At 40.7% G+C, this 20,434-nt stretch overlaps 1 protein-coding gene across 33 annotated transcripts in view; it reads left to right on the top strand.

Moving 5' to 3' along the window:
• Positions 1–20,434, top strand: part of LOC106965222 (ankyrin-3-like) — a 95,050-nt gene that overhangs the window by 35,455 nt on the left and 39,161 nt on the right. For 22 of the 33 annotated variants that reach the window (XM_015014275.1, XM_015014308.1, XM_015061239.1 and 19 more), the window contains exons 6-25: positions 632–817; positions 1,621–1,644; positions 4,215–4,313; positions 5,117–5,215; positions 5,301–5,399; positions 5,968–6,165; positions 6,429–6,527; positions 6,636–6,734; positions 6,817–6,915; positions 6,994–7,191; positions 8,857–8,955; positions 10,242–10,340; positions 12,025–12,222; positions 12,481–12,579; positions 13,132–13,230; positions 13,466–13,564; positions 13,661–13,756; positions 14,310–14,382; positions 14,524–14,580; positions 20,104–20,227. In XM_015014275.1, coding sequence (XP_014869761.1) covers positions 632–817; positions 1,621–1,644; positions 4,215–4,313; positions 5,117–5,215; positions 5,301–5,399; positions 5,968–6,165; positions 6,429–6,527; positions 6,636–6,734; positions 6,817–6,915; positions 6,994–7,191; positions 8,857–8,955; positions 10,242–10,340; positions 12,025–12,222; positions 12,481–12,579; positions 13,132–13,230; positions 13,466–13,564; positions 13,661–13,756; positions 14,310–14,382; positions 14,524–14,580; positions 20,104–20,227 — 2,243 coding nt within the window. Of the gene's footprint in view, positions 1–631; positions 818–1,620; positions 1,645–4,214; positions 4,314–5,116; positions 5,216–5,300; positions 5,400–5,967; positions 6,166–6,428; positions 6,528–6,635; positions 6,735–6,816; positions 6,916–6,993; positions 7,192–8,856; positions 8,956–10,241; positions 10,341–12,024; positions 12,223–12,480; positions 12,580–13,131; positions 13,231–13,465; positions 13,565–13,660; positions 13,757–14,309; positions 14,383–14,523; positions 14,581–17,198; positions 17,637–19,438; positions 19,624–20,103; positions 20,228–20,434 lie in introns of those variants that run through there. The other 11 variants (XM_015061208.1, XM_015014367.1, XM_015014246.1 and 8 more) reach the window with 6 other exon arrangements.

Below are 20,434 nucleotides of genomic sequence, written 5' to 3' on the forward strand. Positions count from 1 at the left end.
TTTCGTTTTTGTTTTTTTGGGGGTTTTTTTCAAATATTCCTCTGGTACAACACATCTAAATTTAATAAGTGGTTTATTAATGGTTTGTTCATTACTATATCATATATCGATCAGGTGTCTCTAGTTATTAACTCATCTGTGTTGGAAGCAGGGATGCATCTAAACCACGCAGATCAGAAGATGTGCACAGTTAATATCCACCAACCAGCTACACTGACCTCCAGTGTTCACTTTTCTGCAAGTAAATGCATCCTTTGTAGAAAAGAGCATTAGACAACACTCACTAGAGTTTGATGTCTTTCTATTGTAGGGTTAGAGGAAATCCTTTCAACAATGACTTCATAGAACCTCGTTTCAAAATATCCCAACTACTCGGACACACTCTAAATGTAAACTCCGTCTTTTAAACAAATCCAGCTTGACTTCATTTGTTAAACTTCTATTTTGTGTCTCTTTGCCCCGCACTCCAACAGCAAGTCAGACATGTAAAAATGTGCGAGCAACATCTCTACATATTCTGCTCTAAAACCTGCTTCACTACCATCAACCTGCCACTCGTCATCCATTCCACCTCTAAGTGAAGCATTTATCTGTTTGGCATCGGTGACCTTCTCTGTCCCCTCGTGTGCAGGACGGCTTCACCCCTCTGGCGGTGGCCCTCCAGCAGGGCCATGACCAGGTGGTCTCCCTGCTGCTGGAGAACGATACAAAGGGCAAGGTGCGTCTGCCTGCCCTGCACATCGCCGCACGCAAGGACGACACCAAGGCCGCGGCCCTGCTCCTGCAGAACGACCACAACGCCGATGTGGAGTCCAAGGTGAGCGTTGGGGAAGTTCAGCTCTGATCCGGGTTCTTCGGTCAGCAGATTTTTTTGTTTGAACTCAAATGACTGCGTTTTTCTATTTGTTTTGTCTCTTGCTTTCTTTTCTTTCCTGTTATTGGAATTTGTTGCAATTATTTATATTATTTTTATTTCTGGCAAAAAGGAGAAAGAAGTAAAGCGATTTGGAGGAAACTTGATTACTGTTTGGGACAGTGATTTGCTATCTGCGTTGGTGTTAACTAAAACAAGACAATACGTGCGATAATAGTCTTTTTTTTCAATTTTATGTGTTCATATAGTGAACAAAACATGCCTACTAACGGTGTTACAGACCATCAAAGAACTATTAGTTCATACCAGCAACGTTTTCGACCTTTTGGATGCACGGCAGCCATATTGGATGCTGAATTTAGGACGACATAAGAATGTCCGATCGTCCCAGTCAAGATTCCCGACTTCAGGTGGAGCTTTTGTCGTATTTCAAACTGGAATTTAGAAAATCCGACCTCAAAGCACTCAAAATGCATCATAGCTACATTAATTTGCAAAGATCTCCGTTTATCCCTCTTTTTTTTGTTCTTTGTTTTAAACTATTTGAATGTTTTCAAAGCGCTATAAATTCAGCACGATTCTGCAGGTATTTTATTGTAAGCTACTCTGTCCTCAAGCCGGAAATCTTACGCAAAGTAGACTCAGGGTACATTATTTCTCACTGAGCTCCTTCTCTCCTCTTTGCTTTTTCTGCTTTTTTTTTCTCACTAACTGCCCATTCTCTCTTCTTTTGGCTGACTCTGTAGATGATGGTGAATAGAACAACAGAGGTACACATATATATCTGTACATTATGTAGTTTCCTCATTACAGTCCATAAAAACAAATAACAATCACTTCAGTGCCCCCCGACCTGATGCAGTTGTGTTTCTGCAGCCCTATATTATATCCCCTCGTTCTCCATTTTAGCTCATGTCTTCCTCCTCTTCATTGCTTCATTATGGTGTATACCTCAAATCATGGAGAAGAGTCAAAGTAAAAAAAAAAAAAAGCATGTTTATACCAAAATGTAAAAGAGAAAGTAAAATCTGGAGCTATAGAGGCTTGGGTATCAATGTTTTCCTTGATTTAAATGGTTTCATGGTGTCCAAAAATGTCAAAGATTTTTTTTTTTTGGCAAATGATTTGCGAATGTTGACAGAAATGTTGTCCATGAAACTGGTCGACATGATAACCAGTGACCGCATGAGAAGTGGTTATCATCCACTGAGAAGCTGCAGTTTGTCTATAACCTGCATGGCAACAACCCCTTTAAGCTGTAAAACGTCTCGCTGTCTAGCAACAGCCGCTCGGTCTGTTGCTAGAGCAGAAGAACTCGGTCTTTAGCATACAGTGCCTCGCAAAAGGATTCGCTCAACTTTTTCACATTTTGACTTCAATGCATTTTTGTTACAGTTTTATGTGACGAACCAGCACAGAGGAACATACTTGAAGTGGAAAATGCATCTTTGTTTTTTATTTTACATTTTTAAACCTGCGTCGACGCGTTGCAGAACAACCTTTTGCTGCAGTTACGTCTCGAAATCCTGAGCAGATGTTTCTCCATCAGCTTTGCACATCTAGAGCCTAAAGCCTTTGCCATTTTTTCTTCTCTGTGAAGACTCAGGGCCAGTGAGATTGGTTGGAAAACATATGTGGGCATGTTTTTTTTTTTTTTGTTTTTTTAAGTCTTACCTTAGATCCTTAAAAAATCCAAAACATGTTTCACTGTGGGGTTAATGTGCCACACATCTTGGTTTGCATGTTTGCTGGAAAGTTCGTGGCACCGCATGGCTCATGGTAAACCACAAACAGGACTTCAAAAGACTTTTTTTTAACAACAGATTTGTATTTTACAAAGACGGATCTGCTCACAATTGAAATATCAGCTATATTTATTCTGAAATGGAACATGCAGTAGTTATTTAGGTGTTTACATATTTTCATCTACTTAATAACCTTGAAAACCAATGATCATCCTTCCACTTCACAATCCTTCTCTGTTGTGCCTTGGTCTATCAAATAAAATCCAGATGAAATATACTGACGTTTCTGCTCATAAAACAGCAAAACGGCCAAAGGACATGGATACTTTCGCAAGGCACTGCACCTCTAGTCCTAAATTTGTCCACTTGAAGCATTTTGCATGGGACCAAAGCAACAAACATGACGCTGCTTCTGCGATAACCAGGGCCCCTTTGTCACACCAAAGCCAGGTGGCCACCTCCTGTGTGTGCCTGTTTGGCTTGGCTTTATTTCTGCCATTGGCAGGCCTGACAGTCATCTGGTATGATTCACCCAAAAATGGCTTTGCTGACCTGAAGCTTGAGCATCGTGGTCAACAAATGTGCTTAATGTTCAGACTGATGAAGGGCTTTTGATGGTTCTATTAGTTTATCACTGACTCACAATTTTTTTAAGGGTCAGATGACAATTTCATGTTTAAATATCAATTAAAAACATCTCAAATTGATTGCAACTGTAGTGTTTTACATGTATTCAGTGTGAAACTTTCTGCCTTGCTAATACATAGTAAGTTCTTAATTTTAGTACCTAAAAATCTTTGTGCGAGATTCCCTCTGTTATTTGGTTGCCAGTTTTTTTTGTTGTTGTTGTTGTTGTTTTTTTCTGGCTTTATCAGCAGTTTTAACTAACAATGTAATCCTACATGATGCCTCCCATTTAAAATGTAAGGAGCTGGATTTGTAGTTAATTTCTAGTGTAGTGGTTTTCATCAGCAAGATGGTTAGAATGTCAAAAAGTTTAATCAGTCACTCAAACTTTATTTATAGACATTAATTTATAGATGTTAAAACAGAAGGATGGACATAAAACCACCAGAGGCGTGCATTCACAATGACCTAATTATTTAGACAGACAAATAATAATAATAATAATAATAATAATAATAATAATAATAATAATAATAATAATAATTGTACTAATAATAATAATTGTACTAATTATGATAATAAGATTATGAAAATAAAACAGCAATAGAGAATGAGGAAATATAAAAACTGAGGTTTATTTTTTAAATAATTTTCTTTTTACTTAAAAAAAAATTCTAAATCATTTAAAGCTCTGCTTTAGATTTTATACCATCAGCTCTTAAAGACACATGTCTATGAGAGGGGAGGCGCTAATGTTGATTAGCACGTAGCTGGACCCACGCGTAATGCATCTGTACAGACTTTCTCTTAGAGAAAACGTCAAGTGTTGGTGACCATGAATTTGTCCTTGTTTAATGTAGACAAAAGGCTGAGATTCAGACTTCTTTTGATGATTTGGTTGAATTATTTTCTAACATAATGTGTCTGTTTGTCTGGTTGTTTTTCTTTTTTTTCTCCTGAAACCTCAGAGCGGCTTCACTCCCCTGCACATCGCAGCTCATTATGGCAACATTAACGTGGCCACGTTGCTGCTTAACCGAGGGGCTGCTGTGGACTTCATGGCTCGAGTGAGTTTACTCTGCCCTCTGCTGTCTGGTGGGGGTATTACCAGCTTCCAGTACAGAGACAAACTAGCTCAGGCAACAGAGAAATTCTTTTCATTTCTATCTTTACTTTGTTAACAATATTGTCAGCGAGGAAAGACACATGACAATAAATACCATGGCATCAGAAAAGGCTGATTATAAACCAAAAAGGTCGTCTTTACTACTTTGATGCAACATGGATGACACTATAGGGGCTATAAAGGGACAAAATCAAACTCTGCCTCTTTAATGGCCTTTTTGCATTTCTTGTAGATTTCATAGGTTTTACTCTGCACAATTACATTTCATTACAGCAAATACACCTGCTTAGTTCCTCCAAAATAATCCTGTAAATATTTTCCACAGCAACACTATTAGATCTGAGGGCAAGTGCCACCAAATCCTCTGCTTCATCAGATGTTGCCTGCACCATATTTAATAGGGGCCTAATTACTGGGTGTTGGCTGCTGTTTTAAGGGGTTGCTGGTGTTTGTGCCGATTTTGACACTGATTACACGTCTACTACGTCTTGCCAGAGCAGAAGGGATAGTTAGACTCACCCAAGGAAGAGGCTCAGCAGATGCTTGTTTTTGAATTTACACCATTTGTTTTCACTGAGGGGTTGGCCTATGGTTGTTTAATTGTTGAAATTGCTGGTTAAATGAGAAATGGCTAAATGATCAAATGCTTTAATTACAGTTTTATTCAACTGGTGCTTTTGGCAAATAAGAGGTACATCAATTTGCGGTTAAATATTTTCAGAAACATTCCTATTTCTCTATCAGAACGACATTACTCCGCTTCACGTGGCATCAAAAAGGGGCAACAGCAACATGGTGAAGTTACTTCTAGACAGAGGGTCCAAAATAGATGCAAAGACCAAGGTGAGACTAGACTACAATTTATCCATGAAAGACCTTGTAATGTACAATAAAGGGGATGAATATTTATGGATCGATATGTTTTCAGGATGGTCTGACGCCTCTTCACTGTGGAGCGAGGAGCGGCCACGAGCAGGTGGTAGAAATCCTTTTGGACCGAGGAGCGCCCATCCTGTCCAAGACCAAGGTAGCTACCTGAACGATAAGCTTGTGAGCCGACGCTTTGCTCGTTAAAGGAAGAGGTCACAAAGACATCACATTTGTTCTTGGCTGTTAAACATAAGGTCTTAGTAAGTCATACCTTCATCAATAACACTGACACGTTTGTTTCAATCAGCTCCTCTAATCACACAGAGCGATTTGAAATCTGTTATCCAATCAGACAGCAGAACTGTTGCTGTAGCGTTGTCGCATTGTCTCCATAACGTCTGTGCGACTTCTCCAGAGCAGCCTGTCCTCGCTGCGTAAACCCTGCCGTTTGACCGCGCAGGACGACCAGTGTAACAACATAGACATTGTTGTAATGACCTCGTTATAACAATGCTTCTGTAACAGCAACTTCCTTCGCAGTTTTACCTGTACAAGCGCACGGCTGCGTCCTAACTGCGTGTTGTCTGTCTGTCCACCTGTGTACGTGTCTGTCTGCGTGCGTCTGTTTTTTTTCTTTTCTCTCTCTCTCTCTCTTTGTCTGGATCTCTCCGTCTCCTCCCCTCTCCTGTTTTCTGTTCTCTCTGCCTCTCTCCGACGCCTTGTAGAACGGCCTGTCGCCGCTGCACATGGCCACTCAGGGGGACCATCTGAACTGCGTCCAGCTCCTGCTGCAGCATGATGTGCCGGTGGACGACGTCACCAACGACTACCTGACGGCGCTGCATGTCGCTGCGCACTGTGGGCACTACAAGGTGGCCAAGCTCATCGTGGACAAGAAGGCCAATCCCAATGCAAAAGCTCTGGTGCGAACAATGTGGGAGCATGCTATGCTCAAAATGGGTTAATATGATTGTTGAATTTTAGTTTGTGAACCAAAACCAAGTTATTTTGATGCATGCTCTTAATCAGAGGTGGCAGTCCAGGCCAAATAGTTGAATCATAAACTCAACTTGGTGTTTCAATTGAACATTGATCACAAATATGTATCGATAGTTTTAGAAGACCTCCTGCAAAACGTCCAACGTTGACTAGATGTCACTGTAACATTAAATTTCTCCCTTTCTAGAACGGCTTCACTCCGCTTCACATCGCTTGCAAGAAGAACAGAGTAAAAGTGATGGAGCTTTTGCTGAAACACGGGGCGTCCATACAGGCCGTAACAGAGGTGCAACACCGAGCCGGAGCGCAGTTCCAACAAAATCCAATTTGTTTTGCTCTTCAAGCTTGACGTGCTTTACAGACAGATATTTGAATCGTTACTGTTTCCATGCAGTCTGGCCTAACGCCGATCCACGTGGCAGCCTTCATGGGCCATGAGAACATCGTCCACGCACTTACACGCCACGGAGCGTCGCCCAACACCACCAACGTTGTGAGTGGACGATATCTAAATGATGCTGATTCTGGGTTTTGTCCAACTTCGACTTGAAACGCATTGTGTTTGTGTCCTCCAGCGAGGGGAAACGGCTCTCCACATGGCGGCGAGGGCCGGCCAGGCAGATGTAGTTCGTTACCTGCTGAAGAACGGAGCCAAGGTGGACACCAAGTCCAAGGTTAGTGCAAAGCGCCTCACTATGATTCACTCAGTCCAGTGAATAACGCTAACGGTCACCTCATCGCTCCGCGTGTAGGACGACCAGACAGCATTGCACATCTCCAGTCGGCTGGGAAAGGTTGACATCGTCCAGCAGCTGCTGCATTGTGGTGCCTCTGCCAACTCTGCCACCACTTCAGGTTACACGCCCCTTCACCTGGCCGCCCGCGAAGGCCACCAGGATGTCGCCTCCATGCTGCTGGAGAACGGTGCCTCGCTTTCCTCCTCCACAAAGGTAAATCCCACAGAGGTCAGGTGAAACGCAGACACTCAGGAAACAGAACGGAGGTCCTCAGGTTTCAGTACCACACTTCCCCACTAGTGGGCCTCCGGGCTGCTTGTCCCTGTTTTCTGTTCCACATCCAATTTCGATTCTGACAATTGTATGTTTTGGGGGCGGGGGAGGGGAGATTTGTAACATCAGGATTGTTATTTAAAACATTTCCTGGAGTTAACTATGATTTTTGGTCCTAGCTCAGATCGCATATCCAAGTAAAGATCGAGGTCAGAAAAAAGAGATGAGGAGAAGAATTAATGCAGCCGGTTTGTGGAAGTGTGCGATGTGTAGCTGGGGGCTGTTTTTAAAGGTCACCTCTATCGGTGGAGCAGATTAATGGAGGGTGAACCCCGTGGTGGGCTCTTTCTCGTCAACACTCACTCACTCTGTACCTCTGGGGATTCCAGCGGATACCGAGCAAGAAATGGATGCAGCTGCATGTAAGAGGAGAGGAATTGGAGTTCAGTAACTACGAGTTAATGTGTGATGTTTACCGAGCAATTCTGTTAAGAGCAGCTTCTCCATCCAGGAGCCTGTCTTCTCCCTCACTGTGTGTGGATGCTGACTGTAGGCAGTCAGAAAGAAAGGAGGTCATGTGTTTCAGTGGAAGCGGGAATCTGTGGGAGTCCCACATTCCTTTGGAAAATATGACCAAATGTCTTTAAATATCTCCACACACACACACACACACACACACACACACACACACACCCACACACACACACACCCGCAGTGCTGTTCATTTTGTAGCATTTTTGGCTCACTTTCTGAGGCGTTTTTGATCCACTGTGTTTCTTTTGTGTGGTTAATTCTTTATAACAGCAAAGTAGACATAAGTTTAATTATCACTCTGGTCATAGCAGGACAAAAAAAATCTCAAGTAGGTAGTAACTGTTTAGGGTTCGCTTATCATTTTGATGTTGTTTTTTTACGCAACAGCCAAAGTCGCTTTTTAATGATCCATTTTACTTAATTGTGACGTTTTATGACCACTTTGGAAACATAATTCTCATATTACATAAAATTCCGTCCCGTAATATTGTCATCTATACCTGTGCTTTTTGAGATCACTTTTGCAGCCGTGTGCTACCACTCACTAGTCCAATTTGGACTCAAATTACATTCAGTAACCTTCTTAGCTCATTATCGGGTCAGTGTTCGGTTGGACCGAATTAAGCAAGAGTCAGACAACACATCAAACCGATGAAAGAAAAAAATACTTCACTGGCCCTCGTTTCTCTCAAACAGTTGCCTGACCTAAGCTTCAGCTGCGACTATTTAAATTAAACTGGACAGTGAAAAGTTAGATGTGTGTTTTTTTTTGTTTTGTTTTTTTTAATCACATTTCATCTCTATAAACCTTGGAGTTATTGTGAGTTTCTTCTATGTTATCTGGTTGCTAAACAGATATCTTACCCTTAGTAAATTAATCTTCTTGCATCATTACTTTTATGGCACAACCATTAGATTAGACTTAGGTTGCGTGATTAGAGTTATATGAAACGCTATATCGCTAAAGTAAATTAATATACAAAAGCATTAAAAATTCCCTATGAACTTTCTTTTCTTCTTATTTACATTGTATTTAACTCCACTGATTGGTTTTTGCTCTGCGTCCACCAGAAAGGGTTCACGCCGCTGCATGTAGCAGCAAAGTACGGCAAGATGGAGGTGGCCAGTTTACTTCTTCAGAAGAGAGCCCCGCCTGACGCTGCAGGAAAAGTGAGGACAAAACTACTGTGCCTTTTCTGTTCAAAATGTTTCTGTATGTAAGCTGCCAGAGGGTAAAAAGAGGCCCAAAAAAACTAAAAGAAGTTGTCCAGATCTGGTGGTTTTAGTATTTCTGAATTATTAGTAAAAGACTGAAAGTCTTTAGCAGGTGTAACAACTTGTTCTAATTTAACAAAGTGTCGGGAATAATGTTCAAAGTGAGATTATCTGATTTCCATCCAATACAAACAGTAGATGCTCTTCCTGTGGCGTAAAGCTTGAGGGCAGATTGACCTTTTCTCCCCTGATGCACTCGAACACACACATTGGCACACTTTCTTTCTTAGGACAGACCCACTGGCAGTCGGCCACCACTTATCCTAATAGCACTCATGTATGATAATGAAGCTCCCACAATGCATGGCGTTGTCACACCAAACTCCTAAATCCAGGCTTTGTTGTGAATTTTTTGGGCTACCTTGAAATGATATTAGGGGAAATAGTTTGCAGTTTGACTCACCGAGGCTAAACGTGTGGGGAAAACGGCGACTCCACTTCCATTGTGAGCTTTCATCAAACAGGTTTGAAGTCATTCTGCGGATATTTCTGATGGCCCAACAGGCTATTTCTGGTATATTTTGGCAGTATAAAGCTGGCCTACTTCCTGTTTTTATTTTTTGATGCTGAAATTTATCCTCACATGCATCCAGGTCGGCCTCGTTGTGACATGTTTTAATAAATCGCACGTTTTGCAAGTTTGACGCTGCAGTTTTGGAACCAAAGTCATTATTGTGCAGTAATAAGCTCTGTAGAGGATTTTAAAATAAACAGGTAAACCACTAAAATGTTCCTCTGATGATAGTATTTAATTTTTATTTTAAATGTGGGACTTCCAGAGTCCCTCATTTAATATCACAGTTTAAGTTATGACAAAATGGAAAAGGTTCATAGCATTTATTCTTGTGCATACATTTGCACAAGTTTTTTTACATACAGTTTTTTACATACATTTCAAATACTTTACCAAAGAAATATAAATCTAAAAAAGAAAAGGAAAAAAAAGACAACAAACAAAGTCAAGGATTTGACCAATGACACACTCTCCTTTGGTATGCCTCTTTTTGCAGATGCTAACATCCTACTTTACTCTCCCAGTCTTCCTCCAGTTTTCTCTCCGTGTTCTGTTGATTTGATGCTCTAACTTTAGATTAGCATGTTTCTAATAGTACATGCTAAGTGATTTCTAATATTCTGTCTTGCATGCCCTGTGCGTGTGTCTGTGTGTGTGGGTGTCTCAGAGTGGGCTAACTCCGCTGCATGTAGCCGCTCACTACGATAATCAGAGAGTGGCGCTGTTGCTGCTGGATCAGGGATCTTCCCCTCATGCTGCCGCCAAGGTATCCACACAGACACAGAAAATACTCATATTGTCAATATTACTTTACATTTTTGTAAAGTTTGGATTTAGAATGATGGGTCATCTTTAGCTAACTTTGAATTAGCTATTTAGCTCCTAAATAGTGGCTTCAGTAACTTCTAGGAAGCCATTTATTTTATCTCTCAATGTTGATGCTTTATGCAGTTTGCTCTGCATGGAAATATTTGTTGATTTACAGTTTGGCAGTAGCTTTTGTACTCAAGTGAACAGAAAAAAAATGTTTGTCAAGAGAAAATATCATGCAACACTTGAGAGACTATTTTTCATTTCCTTTTACTCACCCAGTCATTCCTTCCTGCATGTTTTTTTTTTTTTTTTTTTGCTGCTCGCTTATAATAAAACATTGGGTGAGTATTGGGTGCATTTGGATTAATTTAAGCACTTCTGGGAAGTTGTTACTGGTGTTATTCTGGAGGAGGAGTCTGTCTGCATAATCTTTCATACAAATGCAAGCTGTACATTTCTTCAGAGCTCAGATAACAAAAACCATTTTAAAAATCCCATGAAAAGTAACTCTGAGTTGATTTTTAGAAGGAGGCCGATTTAAAAAAAAAAAAAAAAGATAGTGTGACTTTAGTTGTATATTTTTAGAACATGTTCTAAATTTACTGAATGTGACAGATGCCTTTTGCACACTCTCTTAATCTTTTTTACTAGCTCTATTTTAAGCTTTAATCTCCTTGCTACTTTTTGGGTCCTAAAGCTGCATATAAATTTGAATAAACCCTCCTCAGTTTCCGCCAGGGGAAGATACTCTGATCAGCCATAACGTTACGGCTCCCAATGAAATCCCCTGCAGTGCTAATACTGGTCCCATTAAAACCACTATTAGCATCTTTAGCTATCTTAGGAGCATGTTTCAGCCAACGTGCATCAATGAGCCTTTGCCACACCTGGTTGCAGATCCTAAAATGTTTCTTCATAGGTCCACTTTTGATAAGTATTGACCAGCAGAAGAGAGACGGGGATTCGAGTTTCAAACCTGGATTTAATTTAACTCATGCCTCGTTTCACTGAGCAGCTTGGACTGGTGCGGTTTGTTGTGCTATTTCATGGTCCGGTATATTTGGGAAAGGGTCGGTTGTACTACGTCACTCATTCTATGGTAATCAATGGTGGTTCTTGCAATGTCTGTATTGTTGGACTTGGGTAAAGTGACTCTGATTTGACAGAAAACCTGCAGTTTTTGAGAGGTTGCAACCTAGTTTTCCCATTAACAGTTTTTTTCCTGTTCTTGTGTAAAACAAGTGTGAAGTTTATTAATTTTTTCTTCATTAATTTAGGTCTAGGATTATCTTTAATTAGCTTTTGAGGAATGACAGTCTACTAAATCTTGAAATGACACAGAACTTTTCTCCATCCAACAATTTTAGATCAAGTAAAAATAAGAGATAGTGGATCAACCATCCTATTTTATGATAGTTTTTTTTATCTAAGTTTTGAAGTCTTTGGACTTTGATCTGTTATGCATGAAAACAGTTTCATGACTCTGAATGAAATAGATAAATTATAGAGAAAAATAAATCACAGATGTTTTTGTTACCTTGAGTATAAACCTGAACCATGAATTCAAATGAGGTTGATCATATAAATGACCTGCAGTTACATCAAATTAGTATTTCAGTTCCCCTTCCTTGTCCTAGAACGGCTACACGCCTCTCCACATCGCTGCCAAAAAGAACCAAATGGACATCGGGACCACACTGCTGGAGTACGGCGCAGACACCAACGCGGTGACGCGGCAGGGCATCAGTCCAATTCACCTGGCGGCGCAGGAGGGCAGCGTGGACCTCGTGTCCCTGCTGCTGGCCAAGAATGCGAACGTCAATGTGTGCAATAAGGTGACCAATGCCAGTTTTTACAATCCCTGCTGGAGACACGTAAACCAGTGTTGTTTGAAACAAACATGTTTAGCTTTCGATCCCAAAACGTACAAAATATGATTTTTTTTTTTTTTTTTTTCCCCCCCCACAGCGGGATCTTTGGAGCTCCTTTTTTTTTTTTTAAATAGAGTTGTTATCCTGTAGTTCCGTTCTTAGCTACATCCAGGACATATTTGTTCATGTGTTATATTGTGTGTGTACTTTAACTTAACACAGAGTGGACTCACGCCCCTGCACCTAGCAGCTCAGGAAGACAAGGTCAACGTTGCAGAAATCCTTGTAATCAACGAGGCTGATGTCAACTCACAAACAAAGGTAGAACAGTCCAGTCTGCAAATACAAAACAAAAACAAAAAACTGTAGCCTTATTCGGTTTTTGTAGTTTTTTTTTTGTTGTTGTTGTTGATTCATTCTTTCTACATTACTTAGAGTTTTAACATTTCAAATAAACAAAATGTGTTTACCGATCACCCTGTTCTGCATCAAACAAACCCATTGAAATAAAAAGTCAACCTGTATGTGTCCACTGAGGCTGATCTGTCCCAGCTGAAGGTTATTTGGGGAGTGTTTGTGCTGACAGGACAGATGTTTATAGCAGAAAGGTCATTCCTGCCCTGATCTCTAAGTGTTGTGCTCATAATCATAACTCAACATGAGACATGAAGCAGCGTTCTGTTTTTTTTTGCAAGACGGTGATAGCCTGCTGAGAGTTTGGTTAGATGAGCATCTTTCCACATTTTTAAAAGAAATACCTCTAAAGAGAGCGATATCTATTGGAAGTTATGTTTCATGCTCCTTTTGACTGTCCATAACTTCCTCCTACCCTCCCTTTCATCTCCTTTCCCTTTCATGTCCCTCCATCTGCAGATTGGATACACTCCCCTTCATGTGGCCTGTCACTATGGCAACGCAAAGATGGCAAACTTTCTTCTGCAGAACCACGCCAAAGTCAACGCCAAAACAAAGGTGAACCTCCTCAGTGTTGCAGCCAGAATCAGTCACTTTAAATCTCTTTAATATCTATAGCAGCACCAATTTTATGTTGTTTTTTTTTTAAACAAAAGATCGGCCTTGTAGCTTATCCTCAAACCAGTTTGAGCTGAGGAAGAAATCCTAACCGTTCCATCGAGTTTCAAACTCAGTTCCCCAAAGAAGAAGTTGTTTCAATTCACGTGTTTTGACTGCGTCTGTCTCCATCTAGAACGGCTACACTCCACTCCACCAAGCAGCTCAGCAGGGCCACACCCACATCATCAACCTGCTGCTTCAGCACGGAGCCTCGGCCAACGACCTCACCGCGGTGCGAACGCCGAACGGACAAGCTGAAATGCTGAGTGCTTTCTGTGTTTTCTGGAGCTTTAATATCGTTCTCTGTTTTTCCCCCCACGATGGTTAGAACGGAAACACTGCCCTTTCAGTGGCCCACCGTCTGGGGTACATCTCCGTAGTGGACACTCTGAGGCCCATGACTGATGAAAACCTCTCGGCTATGGTGAGACACTGTCTTCTACTCTGCACTTTCTTGTTTAATGTTAGAAAAACTACGTCGATGCAATTAAGCACTACTTAATCGTGTCGGCGCCGGCTTGTCCAAGTCAAACCTGGCCCTCCAGTCGGCAGCACAGTTAATGGAGCGAGTGAGCAAATGTGGCATCATGAGCCGGCAAGCTAGTCCGTCACGCCGTGTCACATGTGGGACGTTGCCCTGATTAGAAGACTTAGATTGGAGCTTAGGCTTCTTCTCCTTAGCCAAGGTCACCGGCAGCGATCTCATTGACACAAGGCTCAATGAGGAGTGTGAGGGTGGGCCACAGGAGAAGAGTTTGCACACGATGCAGCGCCAAAGTTAGTGGGAAAAGTTGGGGGAAAATGGGCAGTGAGAAGCAATCTTTTTGAGTGGTAGGAAGTAAAAGACTGCACAAGGTAAAATCAAGTGTCAAGTGGTTGAACATACAAACAAAAAGAAAGAAAGAATTATGTTTCTCCAACAACTTCTAACTATGTGTCATGTCCCTTTGTGTTTTTTTTTTTATTTTTTTATTCAGAGTGCCTCAGAAAAACACAAAATCAATGTCCCGGAGACCATAAATGAGTTCCTTGACATGTCAGATGACGAAGGTAAGTGAATCATTGTTAAAATATCTCAGATTTTATTGTTTTTTTTGTTTTTTTTAATCAAGAAAAAAAACAAAAAAACATTGTGTGGTGGATGCCTTTGACAATTGCGTACTTAACTGTATGTGTATCGAAATCACGCAGTTTGGACTAATGTACCACAGATTCTCAGAGAAGAGTCTTTTTCTGATGTTGATGAAGGTACTGGTGACCAGTTCGAATCTGTTTTGTGCCGTTTGCTTTCTTTTCGTATCTTTAGCTCACTGTGCTAAGCCGCCATTGCTTTGCAACCATTCAAAACTCATAATTCAGCTGAGTGAAGTGGTTTGTTTGTAGTTGCTGTTAGAGTATTAACCACTTGTGCTACGAAACCACATCTTGTTTTTATTGTTTGTTTTGTTTTTGCATCATTTAAGCTACACGCATTTTATTTGAGATCTGCAAAGTTATATTCTGTCAAGGTTTATCCTTCGACTCTGCCGGTCTAGGAATATCAAACACTGATTATCTTTGTCAAAAACACTTTCTGCAAAAATACCGATGCCCTTTGACCATTCTCACAGTAAAACTACAAACGTCTCTGTATTTATTGGGATTTTATGTGATAGATCAACACAAGGTAGAGCATGACTGCCAAGTGGAAAGACAATTATACATGGTTTTGACATTTTTACCATTAAAAACCTCTAAATCCTCTGCATTCATATCCGGTCCCTGTGAGTGAATTCTTGTAGAACCAAGTTTTTTTTTTTTTTTTTTTGCAAAATAGCTGAAGCTCGATTAATGTTTATGGATGGAGAGCACCTACAAACAACTTTTTTTCAACTTTTCCATACGTTTTTGAGTGGCTTTAGGTGTCGGTTCTAATACATGGAAGTCTGATAATCCAAACCACTCCATTGTAGCTCTGGTTGTATGTTTAAGGTCACGCTAGTGGTGAGAGGTGAAATGATGCTCTGTCTGTTAAAAGCTCCAACAAGTTTCCTTCCAGTACTTCCCTGTACATAGCTCCATCCATCCCAATCGACTCTGACCTGCTTCCCGAGAAAATCCTCATCACAGCATGATGCTGCCATCGCCATGTTTCACTGTGTATTCGTTTTATCCTTTCACATGTACTGTTGTGTCTTTTGATCAACAATCCAGATTGTTTTCCTCATCGACCGTGTCATTTCCTGTGTCTCCTACATGGCTTATAGCGAACGCTAATCATTGCTTCTTACGACTTTTTTTTTTTTCCAAACAGTGGCTTTCTTCTTGACTCTCTTCCATTAAAGCCATTTTTTCCTGTGTTCCCTGGTCATGTTTACTAATGGTCTCCATTAAGCCTCTGTGACCAGGATTTAGTTTGATTAAAATAGTTGATAGCAACTATGTTATTTAGAGAAAAAGTGGGCTGAATACTAATGACTCAGGATTTTTAGATTTTAATTGTTAAACTTAGAAAACTATGATTCATTCACCTTCCACTTCACAATGTTGTGCTATTTTGTCTTAGTCACAGAAAATCCCAAGAAAACACACCGAGGTTTGCAGTTTTAATGAAAAATAATGTGGACAATGTAAAGGGACATAAATACTTTAGAAATTATCTTTATGCAAGAGATAACAAATTGCATTTTTCATCACTCACATGATGCTTGGTTACAGAACACTTTTATCCCTTCAGAGCCGTGTTTATGGTACGAGTCACACTGTTTAAAGCTGCCACCTTCAGTCCACTGCAGTTTGTTTTGGAACCACCGAGCTAACGCGCTTGTAAAATTGATGAGGTTGTTCCCAGGCCGTTGCTTAGGGGACGGTTGGGAGGGCGGCGGTTCTTTGTCAGGTGATACGGTTGGACTGCACAAACATATCAAGTGATGGTGGATGAATTTATTTTTGAGCTGGATCCTCGCTGGCCTTGTGCGCTGCCACCAGCGTGGTCGGAAAAAAAAAAAAAAAGACGAGATAATCCTCCTTGTGCTGTGTGTGAACTGTTTGTAGTGTGTGTACATAATTCATCTGCAGTGAGCCTGTTCACAGTGGACTTGATGGCAGACCAATAGAAGCGAGGACAGATTGGGTGTTTGCTTTCAGGAGTGGAGTCCCTCCTCGCTGCCGGACGGTTTTTGGTCTGTGTGTAGGTCTGTCTTAGGAGAAAGGAAAGACTTACCACAACTCTCTTTAATCCAATATGGGGAAATCCTATTATAGCGCAGGTTGGGTAGTATGTGTTGCTTCTAGCTGTTTGTGTGGCTTTTCCTTTACTTACATTAAACTTTCAGCAGGCTTCTGTAGTTTCCAGTTGTACTGCGAATGGGTAAACGTTTAATATTTGTTACGCCTTACTGTCGTAGGGTATTTGAAAAGGCATATTTACCGGATCTGGTCTGGTGTTTTGTTTTTTTGTTGTTGTTTTTTTTGTGTGTGTGTGTTAAAAATCACTGGATGCAGCATGCAGAGAAAACTGAAAGATGAAGAGTTGTGGTTCAATATTTTCTTAAAGAATGGCAAAAGAAAAAACAAAAAAACGTGCCTGCTGAGTATTTCATCATTACTGACACTACTTCCCCAGTTTGACATGCAGCCAAACTCTCCCTGGCTTCCAGCATAAAGAGTTTCCTTTTTTCTCTCTCATTCACTGTCCTCTCCAGTGAGATTCTCAGGCATTTGCTCAAACAACCTGTCAGCTGACTGTTGCTTCTCTCCATGGAGCACTAAACTCTTCCAGTGACGGTGCTCTCTGTCTCTGCTTGTGTTTGTTGAGGACGAGTCTCTCTCTCTCTCTTTCTCTCTCTCTCTCTCTCTCTCTCTCTCTCCCTGTCTGTCTTTCGATCTCGCTAAATCCAATAAGATGAGCTTTCTCTGAGCCGCCTGCGGGAGAATTAACTCCTGCGGTCAGGCGGCTTTTTGACTTCTGACATTTCTGCCCTCACGGCGACACAAAAGTTCCAAGAGTTTGGATTTGTTTCATTTATTTGCGAAAAGAGGACGGAAGAGATGGCGCGCACCGGCGGATCCAAACGCGCAACTTTTTGTTGTTGTTGTTGCCCGAGCGCAGTTAGGCGCAGGAGCTGAATGAAGGAAGAGCGCAACTTTTCCCGTCTGCGCCAGAAGCGCACCGGATGGACTGTTCGTTGTAGATCTTCCTTAGTTTTTTATTTTTATTTTTAAGCTTTATGTGGGGGTTTTGTTGCTTCAAGTTTGGGGATCGGGAAAAGTCGCAGAGGAAATAATTAGCGGAGTTGCGAACAACATGGCTGCGTTGGAAAAAGGTAAGTCGGTATTAATCATTAAGGGACGTCGATCATATACACTAATTAACAACAAAAGAAAAAGAAAAAAAGGCTACATTGAGATGAACCATCTAGGTAGCTGGAACATTTTATTTTAGGGCGAATTTATTTATTTATTTATCTTTCTTTTTATTTATTAGCGGAGATGATGGTAATGGAGCATAAAACTATATGTTTGTGCCGATTCAGTGTCTGTGCTTTAACGGGTTTGTGAAATGTTACTTCTAAAAAAGAAGTGAATTGCTTGTTTGGTCAAGTCAGAAAAAGTGTAGAAAACACAGGAAGTTCAGCAGTCAGTTCCACCAAGAATGTAGAGCTCATCGGTTTAATGTGTCATTTATTCTTTTGAAACATTTGGAAATCTGAACATAAAACATTTGGAAATCTGAACATAAAAACACAAGTTGTTTCTTCTTTTTTTTTAGCACTTAGCTGGATTGCACATAGTTCCTGCAGGTTAATGTTTATTAATGGAAACAGTTCATTTAAATGAACCACAGCAACACCTAGAATAATAGATATTATAATTATGATGAGCGGTTTCATTATGTCCTCCCAGTCAAACCTCACTTAGTCAGTCAGTAAGAGATGTCGCCCTGTGTATGCATCCAACGCCCCTGCAAGTGACAAAGTCCTGTTAAATTTAGTCAGAATCCGCCATTGTTTATGGGTCACTGAAGTAAGACTCTGCTTCAAACATGTCATTTTAAGCTGTTTACCAAATAACAAAGATTGGTGTTCCAATGCACAACATGTCAGAAATGACATTTTATGTTTCCCAAATTACTGTCAGTAGTGCCTCATTCAGATGTGCAATCAAAAATAATAATAATAAGATGACCTCTTTTTAATAAAAACTGATTGAGGGGAAAAAACACATAAGTTAACATAAGTTAGCTAACACATGCACCTTTAAATAAAAATAATAAAATGCAATTTGAAAGTTTTAGCACGTACGTGTCAAACTCAAATCATAATAAGTTTTTATTGTGACCCTTCAGGTTCTACACAAATAACAGATGTGTGCTGAAATATTATTTTATCAACCAAATCGAAGCAGTTTTTTTATGTATACTTCCAGATGTGCAAGATGTTACCATTGAAGAGAAAGCTATTTATTTATATTTTAACAGTTTAGGTAGTTTTATCCTTATTTTTTATGTATTATTGTTGTGCAACATGTTATTAAAAAATAAAAAAAACAACCTATGTGGACCATAAATCTGATGAATAAATCAATCAAATCATATGTTCTACTACAACTGACCCTTTGAAGACATTTCTGATCTTCATAAGGCCCAACATGAAAATGAGTTTGGTTGACACCCCTGTTTTTTAGCATTCAAGTTACCAAAAGTTGCTCATTTTCTGGTGTTTGCTATTGCAGCTGATCAGCTCAAATCTTCTTTTGTGATATGGCTGACCCAAATACACAAAAGCAAAGACTCTTTTCCTATTTAAATAAATCAGTGTCTGATATTTACTGTCAGTGTAGCCTACATGTGTTAGTGGAAAAAATTGATATACTTTAAAAGACAAAATCCATAGAACCAGTTTGAACTGTTGCATTTTGTCTTTTTTTTTTTTTTTTTGATTGAACACTCTTCTTGTTCCGTCAATTTTCCACCACATTTTTATTTTATTTTTTAAGAAAATAAAGTAAAACTAGCTCTTTTTTGCATAGGAAAAAAACCCAAAAAGATTTCCTCCCTTATTCGTGCGTTAGAGTTGGGTTTTATTTTGAAATCAGACTCCGGAAGTGGTCTCTTGCCGCTGCCTTGACGCCGGTTTGTGGCGTCTGCTCGGAGTGCGGCAGTGCTGAAGGCAGGAGGGGGAGGGGCTGCGGTGAAGGAGCACAGTGTTGCAGGCAGGACAGAGACGGACATGAGGGAGAAGGGGAAGCACTACGGCCGCTCCGGCGGCTTCAGTGATCGGCGTGTCATCGTCCACCGGTCCGCCGATCGAGGTGCGATGCGCTGCTGAACTTTCCGCTGCTGTATTGTTTTTCTGGCTTTGCTTGTCTTCTGTGTTTGAGTGCTGTGATGGGAGGTGCGTTTGATTTGATTTTTTTTTTTTTTTTTACAGGACAGCAGCAGATTTACCGCAAAGTTGCTTTTCTGCTGCCTCTCATGATGTTTTCTGCTAAATCCTCTTCAGAACCTCTGAATGAGCTGCAGTCATTTGTGATTCACGCTGTTGTACGCCACAGTCTATTGAACAGATTCAAATAAAAGTAGCTGTAGGCTGTGTATCTGCAGTGATGTTTTGGGTTCAACGTCACAGTGCTGCTGATAATTACCCCCAGGGCCTCAATACATGCTCTAATCAAATAAGAAAGAGACGGATGCTCTTTCTTATGCTCCTTCTCTGAGGTGCTGCATCGCCTCCTCCTTTATCCGCTTGTGAAGTTAACAGCTGGATGTTGTGATTTCAACCCCCTCTCCAGGTGAGGATGCGATGACCGGTGACACTGACAAATACCTGCGACCTCAGGACCTCAAGGAGCTGGGGGATGATTCTCTCCCGCAGGAGGGCTACATGGGCTTCAGCATAGGAGCGCGCTCTGCCAGGTAGGCTCCTGTCAATTGAGTTAAGTTTTTATTTCATTTAGCTGGATTATTGGAGATTATTGAAGCTGTAATCACATTCATTATAGATTTATAACTACTGCATTGGCCGCTGCTGTACAAAACCGAAGCATGTTGTGAAGCTTTCTGGTTTATCTGAACACAAAACAAATAAAGAATAACATAGAAATCACCTCAAAACAAGAGCCT

This window comes from Poecilia latipinna, unplaced genomic scaffold, assembly GCF_001443285.1.
Source record: "Poecilia latipinna isolate Pla-1442-1.1 unplaced genomic scaffold, P_latipinna-1.0 Scaffold69, whole genome shotgun sequence".
Taxonomy (NCBI): Eukaryota; Metazoa; Chordata; class Actinopteri; order Cyprinodontiformes; family Poeciliidae; genus Poecilia; species Poecilia latipinna.